This window comes from Stenella coeruleoalba (assembly GCF_951394435.1).
Source record: "Stenella coeruleoalba genome assembly, chromosome: 1".
Lineage (NCBI taxonomy): Eukaryota > Metazoa > Chordata > Mammalia > Artiodactyla > Delphinidae > Stenella > Stenella coeruleoalba.
In genome coordinates this window covers 73,516,457-73,528,678 of record NC_137169.1, presented here as the reverse complement: position 1 = coordinate 73,528,678, position 12,222 = coordinate 73,516,457, and the positions used below count along the sequence as shown (strand labels likewise).

The following is a 12,222-nucleotide window of genomic DNA, read 5'->3' as shown; positions in this document are numbered from 1 at the left end:
AGCATGAGAGATACTAATGGTTTTCTCTCTCTGATGTGATAACAACCCAGTATTACCTAAAAAAGTAACAATAAGGTAAAAAGAGTTCCTCACTCCCACAAAGATAACCAAAAGTCAGAGTCCCAGAAGAATAATCACTCTCTTTCTCCTTGAAAGATGCTTTGTTACAAGCAAATATCTTTGGCTTTGACTATAGCATAGAAGCAAAGAATTGGAGGCATCAATCTATTGAATTTGTTGCTGCCACAACAAAATGAAAATTACTAGGAACAAATTATGTGCTAAGTGGCACCAAATAGTAATTGCTAACCCATTTGTTTAATAGGTTTTCATTATAAACATCTTCATGAAAATCTTGGAAAAAATATTTCCAAGGGCCATTCTGTATAGCATTAAGCTTTAGAAAAATGTTATGCAATATGGTTCTTTTATAAGTGAGGAATTTGGATTGCTACTGGAATTCACTGTAGTTGGACTTAATCTTTTGCAAATCAACCTTGCCTTTGGAGACACATCATAGCTTCTTAATCATTAAGGAGGAAGCAAGTAACTCTAAGTTTTTATTTATAAAACTTGTTTTCATTCTTATTTCTAATAATTTTAAATTGCCATGAGATTCTGTATGGATACAGAAAGAAAAAGTCCTTATAATTCTGACTGAATTATTTAATTTTATGGATTAATATTTAATTTTTGGTTTTATCAACAACAATGGATTGAAATGTTTAATAAAGTTCCCAACTAAATAATGAAAATAAACATCATTAATAGACAACAAAACATCTCTTTCTGCTAGTCACTGCTTTTCATACGAATATGCTATCTTCCTCATAAATTATATAGCTCATGCTCTAAATCTTGGTAATGATGGCATCTTCATAAAACGTAACATTTTATTTAAAATTAAATATTTTTTAGTGAAAAAATACTTCAAAAGGATTTTTATGCTAGGAAAAGTTTTCAAAATTTCACCTACTATTAAAGGTCATTAATTATTTATAAAAATAAATTGAAAAAGAGTTTGGCAAGTGTAGATGGCTCTTTTTATATATAATTTTTAGATCTTAGTTAAGATCTAAAGTACTTAAATTATATAGAACTTAACTCATCAAAACATTTATGAAAGGATCCTAGTGTACTTGGTATGTTGTCAGTAGCCAAGTATTTGTGATTAAGAATTTGAAACTGCACAATATGATCCCTAATTGTCATAATTAATAAAAATAATAAATATGCTATCGAAGGCATAAATCAAAATGACTAGAATATTAGAAAATATCAAGAGTTTGTAGCAACTTGGAATTAGTATCAAAATGTATAATCAGGTATTATATCAGAAATTAGTTCCTTCTCCAATTTAGGTATACATAAAATTATTAATAAATCAAACATAATATTATGGCAAAATTCTCATGTTCAGCTTATATTTATTAATGCTATTTGAAAATTAAACTTTCTGAAGTAGTAAATTATTTAGGTGAGAATCATGATTTTACTTAAAGCAAGATTTTTAAATCACAGAAAATTTTAAATGTTCCTTACCGGAGCAGGATTTTCCCATTTTTTTAAAAAGTCTTCTTTGGCTTTGGCTAGAAACTCTTTCACTGAAAATATATTAAAAAAAAAAAAAAAAAAACCAAATTTTGACTTCTAAGAATATTTATACTACATACATAAATACATTACACATAAATATATTTGCTTAAAAAACACAGACTTAAGTCAACTATGGTTGCCATGAAACATGTATTCACAACCATGATTAGACTAGAGAGCTATTTAGTTTCTCTAAAGAAGAAGCAAACAGTTTCTCCAATTTCTAAGAATATCTAATACTGTTCTCTATGGAGGTCACTTTGATAATTTCAAATTTAATAATAAAAATACTGTTCCTGAAAACATACTTGAAAGTAATGAAAAAAGTTAGAAATCAATATAGGACAAAATACTTATTGTAAATAAATAAGCCAGCAGATATTAACAGAGTAAACCTAAGAAGTAAAAAATCTGGAGAATGTGAATTTGTTGATTTGTGGAGTTTCAAAACTAACTGACTTTGACAAAGGGCTGTTTTCAGGTATAAGGATTTATATTATTAGATTTGTATCCTCTCTACTAAAGGTAAAGAGAAAGGGAAAAACTACAGACTAACACAAAGAATAGCCACAAAGACTTAAAAATAAAACAGAACAAACCACAACCAAAAAACCCAAACAGCTTAAAGCTCTCATTCTAAATTTGGAGCAAACGAAATGCCTGAATGCCTAATTTATAATATAAACTAAAGTAAAGCAATTCAAAACCAGATGTTTATATAATGATCAATAATAGCCACATTATTTTATAGAGCTGTGGTTTGAAGTTTTAGATTTGATAAATGATGAATCATTTAAAAGGATTCCTCTTTTCATTGTCTTCCCACAAAGCTACTAACAATGATTTCTGTTTACAAAATAACTTCAGGGTTTTAGAAACAAATAGTAAAAAAAAATTCCAGAGAGATAAAATGGCATTAAGAAAATGTATCATTATTCCCATAGTTAGGTTTGAGAGAGCAAAACCTAACTACACAAGAAGTAATTATTTTAGTCTTTCTTTTTTTTGGGGGGGGGGAGTTCCCTTTATTCCTCTCATATCTGAATCTATAAATAAAGATGAAAGTAGGATTTAAATAGTGTTGAAATAGTAAAAGGCTAAACAAATGGCACAGTGGCATTTATTTCAGAAGTAATAATAAGAATGATGATAATGATGATAAAAAGACAAAAGTTCAATGAGGGGTTCACAAATACTTTAATAAGATCTTCTAATGATGCAGTAGTATTAAACTGAGGCATGTAAGATATATTGTAATTTCCTCCTTTACCCCCACTGAAGTACCTTTGGCAAAATACTGTTAAACAAGAAAGCTGTTGGCATTTTAAGTGCTTTGAGATTTCAAAATGGTGTTCACAGGCACCAACAGCAGACATTAGTTTTTATGTAACACTAGTGTGCATTTCTGAACATATTATTTTACTACTTTATATAAACTGTCACTTGTATTTTGCAAAATATTCCCAAAATACCTATTTTAGAAAATTTAAGAAAAATAATTTTTAAAATTAGAATCTTTCCATTATATGAAAATCTCATTCACCAAAACAATGAATCAAATAATTGCAACTACTTATGCAAATATGATCTAATTCTTCCTGGGGGTGGATTTGGGGGTGGAAAATTATTACATTTTCTTTGAGTTTAGGAAGGTTCAAGTCATCCTACTTCTAAAAAGTTAATATACTAGTTACAACTGAAGAAGAGTGGTTTTATAAGTAAGATCTCTTTTTTTTTTTTTTGCATGAAACAGACATCTGCACATGCCATTGACTTGGAAACGACAGCTATAAAATAAATTAAAAACATAATTTATTGCTAAATGCAACTGTGGCTTTTAAGAAACAACTTGTGATTCCCAAAATATACCTCTGATTTCTTTTGAAAAATATTTTTAGTTATTTTCTATCTATAGAACTTGCACATCAAGTTGCAGTATAAACTCTCCAGATGCCTGCATGAGTATAGATAATTTGGAGACATGGAAGAAAATCAGGAAAAGGAAAAAATCCCTAACATCCTGTTTCAGCTTCTCCTGTCACTTTTTGCTAATTGGATCTTGAGTTAAGAAAAAACTAACTGGTCAAAGGAAGGACTGGCAGTATTTGCCAAAGATGGTAAGTTGAAGGAAAATTTCCTTTTTTCCTGCTTGGTGAATAAACTAAAGGAAAAATTTTAAGTACTACTGAATTTCATGCACTAATAGGATATTCAGGAAAATCTTTGAAATACTCTCTGTACTCATCAGTATTCTGAGTTTACTGTCAAGTAACACTGTAGAAAGTAAATAACAGTTCTCATAAAGGTCTTAGATGAAAATTATCAGAAATGGTGTGAATTAAAGATGTTAAATTTTGCAAATTATTTCAACAAATAGATTCCTTTTTAGAGTAAGGATAAGCATTAATTATAATGTCATTAAATAATTCCACAAAGAAAACTCTTCCTGCAACACTTTTTGTCACATAAGTATACATATACACATGAAATGTCTGGTTTATATGTGTACTACTTAGATGCAAAGATGAACACAGTTAACTCTTTGTAAAAATATTGGTTAACCAAAATATATACCTTATAAATATAAACACAAAAAATAAAATATTTTATAACATGCTAGATTATGAATAACTCTAAAAAAAATAGGCAATCTAGAACCATATGTATTTGCTTTGGATTTTATTATTTTTACACAGTGGTGAATTTAACTTTCTAAATGCTTTTCTCTAGTTATTTTTAAAGTTTATATCCACTGACATAAGGTGTTGGCAACTAATTAATAAAACGAGTGGTGGGAGAAAGCCAAATTCAAACACTGCAGCACATTTAATCTGGAGTTCCCTATAAAGCATATACTTGAAGTTCTCAATTGTTTTCTTGTGTTCATATATAAGCCATATCTACATTTACACTCAATTTAAACCCTTGTGATATCCTGCAACAGCCACAGGTTTTGGAGCTCAACACATGAGTTATAATATTGGTTGTAATGCTTCTTAGTAATCATCAGTACCTATCTGAAAACACAGTGATTAGTAACACTCCTTAGGAAAAAACATCTCAACAAAGGATTTTTCTGCAAATATATTTTGTTCTGTACTGGTCAATAATGGAGCAAACTAGGTACTAAAAAAATGAGGACACACCAAAAATTACCTCAATTTCTTCCCAGAAGTATATACTTCAATTACATTTATTTTCCATATAAATTTATTTTCTCTTCAGTTTAAGAAATACCAAAGGAATCTATATGTTCACCCAGGGTTGGTTTGTAGAAATATTTACCCACATTCATGAGATGAAGAAAGAAGAAACAAAGTGATAATTTTTATGCATATCTACAAGTACATTAAAAAAAACTTAAATCTTACCACCCTCAAAATATCTTTGAATATATTTATACACACGACATTGTTAAAAATTAGAGAGTTCATTTTAAACATTAGGAAAATTTATTAAAAATTCAAGTATGGCGTATCTTTATTCCATGTTATTCAGATAATTCTGAAATGTTTCACTAATTATAGTTAGTAAATTTATTTACTGGGCAATTTTTGGTTCTGTGTTGCTGCTAGATTCTACATTGCTACTGGTTATAAAAAGGGCATGTTGTTCATTACAGTATGCCATTATGCAAAGCTTAAAGGAGGTTATCATTCATGTTTTATAAGAAGGGTTTATAAATCTATTACTATACAGATTATAACTACTCCAGATGTTGAATTCTCCAGTTTTCTTTGTAATGTGATAAATGTCACCTCTCTCTTTGACACCTCTTTTACAATAAAAGCACAATTTTATTTAACTTCTTTTAATGGATGTCAGAAAATAGAAGGGAAACAAATAGAAAACAGAACAAAATAGAATATAAACTTCCTAGGGTAAATACCCAATTAAAATATTAGCTGTTTTACTCAAGATTTACAACTATATTTTCCTTTCAAAAACCTTTCATTAACCTGGGTTATCTAATTTAAGTGGTGTGTATTAATTTGTCTTATGTTACCCTGTACAGCTCCCACTATTTCACAGTGCTATATTTGTTGTTTCTAAAATATCACACAAGAAACTGCAATATAAATAATTTCTGTGGATAAAACTCAACATAAAACTAAACCATTTCTCCCATCAACTAAAATATTTTATTAACTCAAAATATTTTATAAAAATATAACTTTAAGAGGAGCATAACAACTTGCAAACAACCAAATAAAAAGTTTTAAAAGGTAACATTTGTTTTATTAAAAGTAATTGCCTACCAGATACTTCTGAAGAGGAGCAAGCTTGTATCCGAAAAATAAATTAAACAATGATTAAATGACACTCATAAAAACAGCATATTAGCATGAAATCACTTATGCACATTTTTACAAAATATTATGTACAGACTAAAACAATGTAGAAATGATTATTTGACTGAACATATTCAAATAGAATATTTTTAAATTAAATGGTTAGGAAATAAAATCAATAATTACTGTTCAGCGCCAAAATCAATACCATTCTAATTTTCCTTAAAACAGCTAACAAAAAATTTAACTCCTCATAGCAATAGCGCTAATAATATTAAGTAGCATATACTGAAATACACATCCTATAACTACTGCAATGCCATCTCTAGACTTCTATTCTTTTTCAAAACTCTACTGTAGGAAAGACACTCTGAATTGTAATACTTCATTAAGTCCCTTCTGAGAGACAACAGTGTCTTCCAGGTATTTTTACTTCATTGGTGCTGGTTTAACAATCTTCTCAACATTTATTGAGCACTGTTCAATGGTACCAGAAACTGAGCTAGACTCTGGGAACACAACAAAGAATGAACATATCTCCACTATATAGGAGATGAGAAGCTAAAGGGGAAATAGATGAACCACTGTAATAGAATGTGACAAGGATTACAACTAAGAAATCTACAGGTGCTATTCAAGCTCAAAAGAGGAAATTCTTGGGTAGTAAGGTAAGGCATAAAAGATGATGCAGCATTTGTGCTGAATCTTGAAGGATAAACAGTTCCTCTGGCAGATGAAGTTGAGGACAAAGATAGGCTGGGATGATCTTGAATCAAATGCATAAAGGAAAGAGCATGGTTTACTCAGGAAATGTCAACAGACCTAAATAGCTGCAGCATAGGGTAAAAGTGTACAGCAGCAGTGGGAGGTGAAGTGTATGGGCAAGAAAGTGCCCAATCAGGGAGGTAGCTACTCGCCACAGCGACGCTTTTCAGTATGTGGAAAGGCCCAGGAGTAAACTGAGTTATTCACAATTGCTGTACTCCATTTCTTCTGGGAAATAGGAGGCAAGATCACTTGGCTAAAGAAAGAGGGGAGCCAGAGTAAGGAGGAAGAACAGTGGGGGTTACAGGTCTGAATATTTTAAATCTTGATGGCTATCCATTTAGGGAATAAGAGAAGGAGCTGTTCCTCTAAAATTTTCTATAAGGGAAAGAGCAAGTATTAGGTACTATAAGCAGTCGTTTCTTAATAGTATCTTTTTTTGTAATAAGTTAAAAATTTTTTTTACTGAGCAGATTATAATTCATGGTCCCCCTAATCTCATGTAATTAAATTATTTTCATCTTCATTCTTTACCTAAATAAAAGCATTATTCTATTTAGGTTATTTAATGTATGTCAGAAAGCACAAAACAGGATGGGAACGGAGGTAAATTAGTTATGAAAATACCAAGTTCTATCAACAAATAACAATACAGTCTCTTCCAAAACCTCTAGGAAGTGTAAATCTAGTAGACTGTAATACTGTCTTCTGGCACCCCTACTTCAAACACTCACCTCTTTAGAACTCTATATGTTATTTCTAAGTATACCTCCCCACACACATACATGCTGTAGTACAAATATTTTCAGTAAATATAAAATATTCTAGTTGCTACAGAATGCCTCATAAAATGCAACTTATAGCAACAAAGCAAACAAATTATTCTGTAAAAAGTGGTTTCCTACCAGATGCTTCTGATGATTTGCGTGCTTGATCAAAAAGAATAAATTAAACAGATTAAATAACACATAAAATAACATACACACAAGAAGTTACCAACCCATACATGTTCATTAGATATTCACACACAGGAATAGAATGAAAAACACATATTCAAAAGTGTTTTATACAATGATTATAATTAATTCTTTGGATACATATATCTTTTTAACCAGTCAAAACCCTACTCTGGAAATGTATTAATGAAATATCATATTTCTATCCCTTTAATCTGAAGAGCAATTGTGTTCACTTTGCTGAAGAGACACTTTGCTTCACCATATTCAAACATGTTCGTTCAAAGCAAATTCACTGTAACCTGAAAATGACAGTGGGTATAAAAAACAACTTTAATTACTATAACTGTTATTTGTGTAGTTCAGTGGATGGGACCACATAACAGCACAAATGGGCCTACTTTTCTTTTCTAAGATATTAATTAGTCTTGCACAAAATCACACATGAATGAGTGGTTGAAAATTTAATAGGCAATAAAGGCTATTCTTATTGCAATACTGCTTACATTTACTCTTCTGTCCTCTCCTTACAATTTTTTGTTAGTTAATTCTTTATCAAGTCTTGGTTACAAGTGAACATTATAATTGACCCACTCTTTCACTACACTGTTAAAAAAATTTTAAACTTTTGGTGAGACATATATATTTAAATGATCAAATTATAGAAAGAAACACATTAACTTATTTGACTAGTATCTATATGGACAGATGGATACACTATGAATTCACACAGTGTACTCGTTCACTACAAATCACATGTACATGCTTTCTCTCCAAACTTGCTCTCTGTCTAGGGATGCTGTGGATTTTCTAGGCCATCCAAGCCATGTTTGACTGAAGATGTTCCCTAAAGGATTTTGTGATAAAACTTAAAGTAAATTTATAGTCATAAAACTAATGACCCAGGCAATTTTTGAAATGCTCTTTGAAATGTACTTTACTTCCTTAATTGTTCACTGAGGCTTTTTCTCAGAGGATATTTTATCTAGCAGAAGCATATGCTAAAGATTTTCCATTTGGTCCTGAATTCAAATGTTCTGTCTTGTTGCGGAATGTACAGAGATAGGAGTGGATCCCTAGATGATAGGGTATGCACGTTTTCAACTTAACTAAATAGTAAGTGGCTCAATAAATGGTTGTGCTAGTATATACTACCACTCTATCCTTGATGATCCATATCCTCAACAAAATATGTTACTGTTTAATTTTTACTTTCTAATTTTTGATAATCTAATGGGTATAAAATGATATCTGCTTGTTAAATATTAAATATCTCAGTAGAATTTTATACCTTTTTTCTCTTAAAGGTCTTATTCTTTTATTAGATTTATTCCTAGGTTCTTTAGAGCTTTGGTTGCTATTGTAAAAGGGAGACTTTTTAAAAAATTACCATTTGTTTGTTGCTGATGTATAGCACATAGTTGATGTTTATATACTGATATTATATGGCAGACTGGCAGACTCTCATTAATTCTAAAATAACACTAGTAGATTCTATTGAATTTTCTATGTAGATAATCACATATCTGTGAATAATGATAATTTTTTTTACTCCAACTTTTTCTTGTCCTACCGTGTAGGTTATGACTCACAGTGTTATACTGTACAGATAAAGACAATGAGCATTCTACTCCTGTTCCTAACTTCAAAGAACATGTTTCTAACTGCTTTTCTTTCCCATACTTTACTTGTGAAACTATTACTAGAATACATATATTTAAGAAATTAAGAATATCTCCTTTTTAATTCTTTGAAAAATTTTGTACAAGATTAAAATTTTTGTTTTTTGAACTTGACTATAAAACTGTCCAGTCCCAATTTTGCTAAGTTTTCTTTTTTTTTTTTTTTTTTTGCGGTACGCGGGCCTCTCCCGCTGCAGAGCACAGGTTCCGGAGGCGCAGGCTCAGCGGCCATGGCTCACTGGCCCAGCCGCTCCGCGGCATGTGGGATCTTCCCGGACCGGGGCACGAACCCGTGACCCCTGCATTGGCAAGCAGACTCTCAACCACTGCACCACCAGGGAAGCCCATGCTAAGTTTTGAATAAACATTTTAACTATGATTAAATCTTAAATAGGTACAGTTCTAATCAGTTCTCTTAAAAGCCTTCTCCATGAACTATGCGTTGACTCTGATGAATATTTTCTATTCCACTGACTTTTGCTCATGTCTCTATTAGTTTTTTTCCTTCTTTTGATTAACCATACTGTGCTTTCTCTAACTTGTTTACTTGCATCCTTACATCACAAATGTCTTTCTCTTTTCCTAACATACACATTTAAGATTTTGGCTCTAAATCCTTTAGCTGCACCCCACAAGTTCTGATACATAATTGAATTTTAAATTTATGAGTTATTTCTTGACCTGTGTGTTATTTGAGTTTTTTTAATTTCCAAATATAACATTTGTGTTTACTTATTTAATTAGTCTTTTATTATTGATTAAACTTAATTGCTTTGTGGTCAGAGACCACAGCCTATGTATCAATTCTTTAAAGTATATCAAATATGTGTAGTCAAAAAATCAATTTTGTAAGTGTTCTATATATTTCTGTGTATTCTCCAATTACTGGGTGAGAATTCTTTATATATATCTATAAATCTTACATAGTTATAATTTTTCCTTCTAAACGGGTCAATTTTGTTTTATATATTTTGAGGCTCTGTGGGAAGTGCATACAATTTTTTTCTCTTATATTTCTTTTTTATGTGATTAATTTAAATGGTAGCCTGTATGTGACAATTCTACTCTGACATTCTTGGTAGGGTCTAATGCTGTTTTATCTGCTAAATATCTTTTGTTGTAGATTGTTTGTGTGTGTTATGTATCTATTTTGGCTTTGGACTCTGAACTCAAAGTTCAGTGGGGTTTTATCTGTGAGAAAACTGCAGGGTTTGATATGAGGATATGTTTTGTATTAGCTTCTGCCTGGCATCCGATAGATGTTACCAGCCTGGAACTGTTACTCTAAGGTATTTTATTTAAAATTATTAAACCACACAATTAATACAGATTATAACGTGAAAGCTACTGAAGAAGCAGCAGTTGATTACAAACTCTCAGGAAAAGCATCCCATACACATGCACACACAGCCCTCCCCCCTCCCCAGGAACCCAAGCCAAGAAATGTGAGCTTCCTTATTTTCCCCGTGTCAGTGGAGATGTTTTATTTTTTAGTCTATGCTTTCACTGAGGTTATGATCCTTTGAGGATCCTGGCTTTATACACAAGTCTAAGAAATCCCAAGTTGTATGGATCAAAGAACTTTTCTGTCTCTGTGAGGCCATTTAAAACAAAAGCCATTTTGTCACCAAGGTATGAAAATTTCCTCAGGGTAGTCAAAGTATGCTCCCCCTTACAGCTCTGGTTTTTCACTTACTATTTGACTTTTTGCACACTGGGGATTTCTATTATATTCTTGTAAATTCAAGTATTCATTTAAAGGGATCCTTGTTATATTTTATTCAGTATTTCTATGTGCTGTTGTATCTTCGTTAATTTTTGGTCTAGAAGGATTTTCAAATTATCCAGTCTGCAATTTATGGATTTTTTTCTGTATAAGAAAAAAATGTGTGTTAAGTTGTAAGATGCAAGGAGAGCTGGATGTTTGTGGAATTCATTTTTTATCCTCGTAATTCAAACTTCCATCAGGATATATTTAGGTGCTGGTATTTTTGTTAATTTTTGTCAACACACAATGAGCTCTTTCAGTGTATACTTTTAGGATTTTCTTCTAAGTTTTCCTGAATCATAATTTTTTATGATTGTTTCTGTTCTATTAGTCATTATCTGTTCTGAAGGAATGTTATTCATTCAATTTGTAGAGTTCCTACTTTTATCTAACATACTTTTCACCTCATAATTTTTATCCTGTCCATTTTCCCTACATTCTGGTAGCTTTTATCAAGTTAGCTCTTTACATGTTCAATTTACCTTCCTGCAGTGATTATTTTGCTCTTTACTGCTTCTAATGCAGCTTTATACTCTACAAATGCCAGGTTCATTTTCTTATAACCTTTTCTTATATCATTATTGCTTCTTTTCTATTCCTGCCTCTCGTCCAGCTCTCCTCTCATCCTAGTCTCTTGTTTCATCTTTTTATCTTTAACGTCTTATTTTATAGAGTCCATGTTCACTTGAAATTTTTAAGAATTCCACATAGACGCTATCTATAATTTCCTATTGTAAACCCTCCTTCATAAATATTTTCGAAACATAAGTTCATTCTCTTCCTCTTGAAGGCTGTGAACTTATCCTTGAGCATGATCTCTTTTATAGGTTCCACATTGGTACTTTTCTTGTTTATTCATTCATGAACAATGAGAAGCCTTTCAAAACTTTACAAATGCTCCCCCCAAATAAGATGGATCCTCCCACCTCCTATTTGGGTATGTTAGAATCAACTTCTCAGATCTTTTAGTTGATATATATATATACATATTTATATTATCATTTAAATAATCCAAAATGGGAATGGAGCCAGGACTATAGGGTTCCTTACTACTTGTGATGCCCGTCACATCAGGGAAGAGCCCTGTTATATCTGGAAGAAGAAAAGCCACTTTCTCAGTTTGATTAGACTAACAAATTTCTGGTTGTCCCACTATTAATTGT

At 31.2% G+C, this 12,222-nt stretch overlaps 1 protein-coding gene across 7 annotated transcripts in view; it reads right to left on the bottom strand.

Moving 5' to 3' along the window:
* The window catches only part of PRKACB (protein kinase cAMP-activated catalytic subunit beta), a 141,789-nt gene that overhangs the window by 47,350 nt on the left and 82,217 nt on the right, over nucleotides 1-12,222 (bottom strand). For 5 of the 7 annotated variants that reach the window (XM_079924899.1, XM_079924898.1, XM_079924902.1 and 2 more), the window contains one exon: nucleotides 1,543-1,604. The exons of 1 other annotated variant lie outside the window; for it this stretch is intronic. In XM_079924899.1, the coding sequence (XP_079781025.1) occupies nucleotides 1,543-1,604 (62 nt within the window). Of the gene's footprint in view, nucleotides 1-1,542; nucleotides 1,605-4,752; nucleotides 4,826-12,222 lie in introns of those variants that run through there. One more of the 7 variants, XM_079924903.1, reaches the window with a different exon arrangement.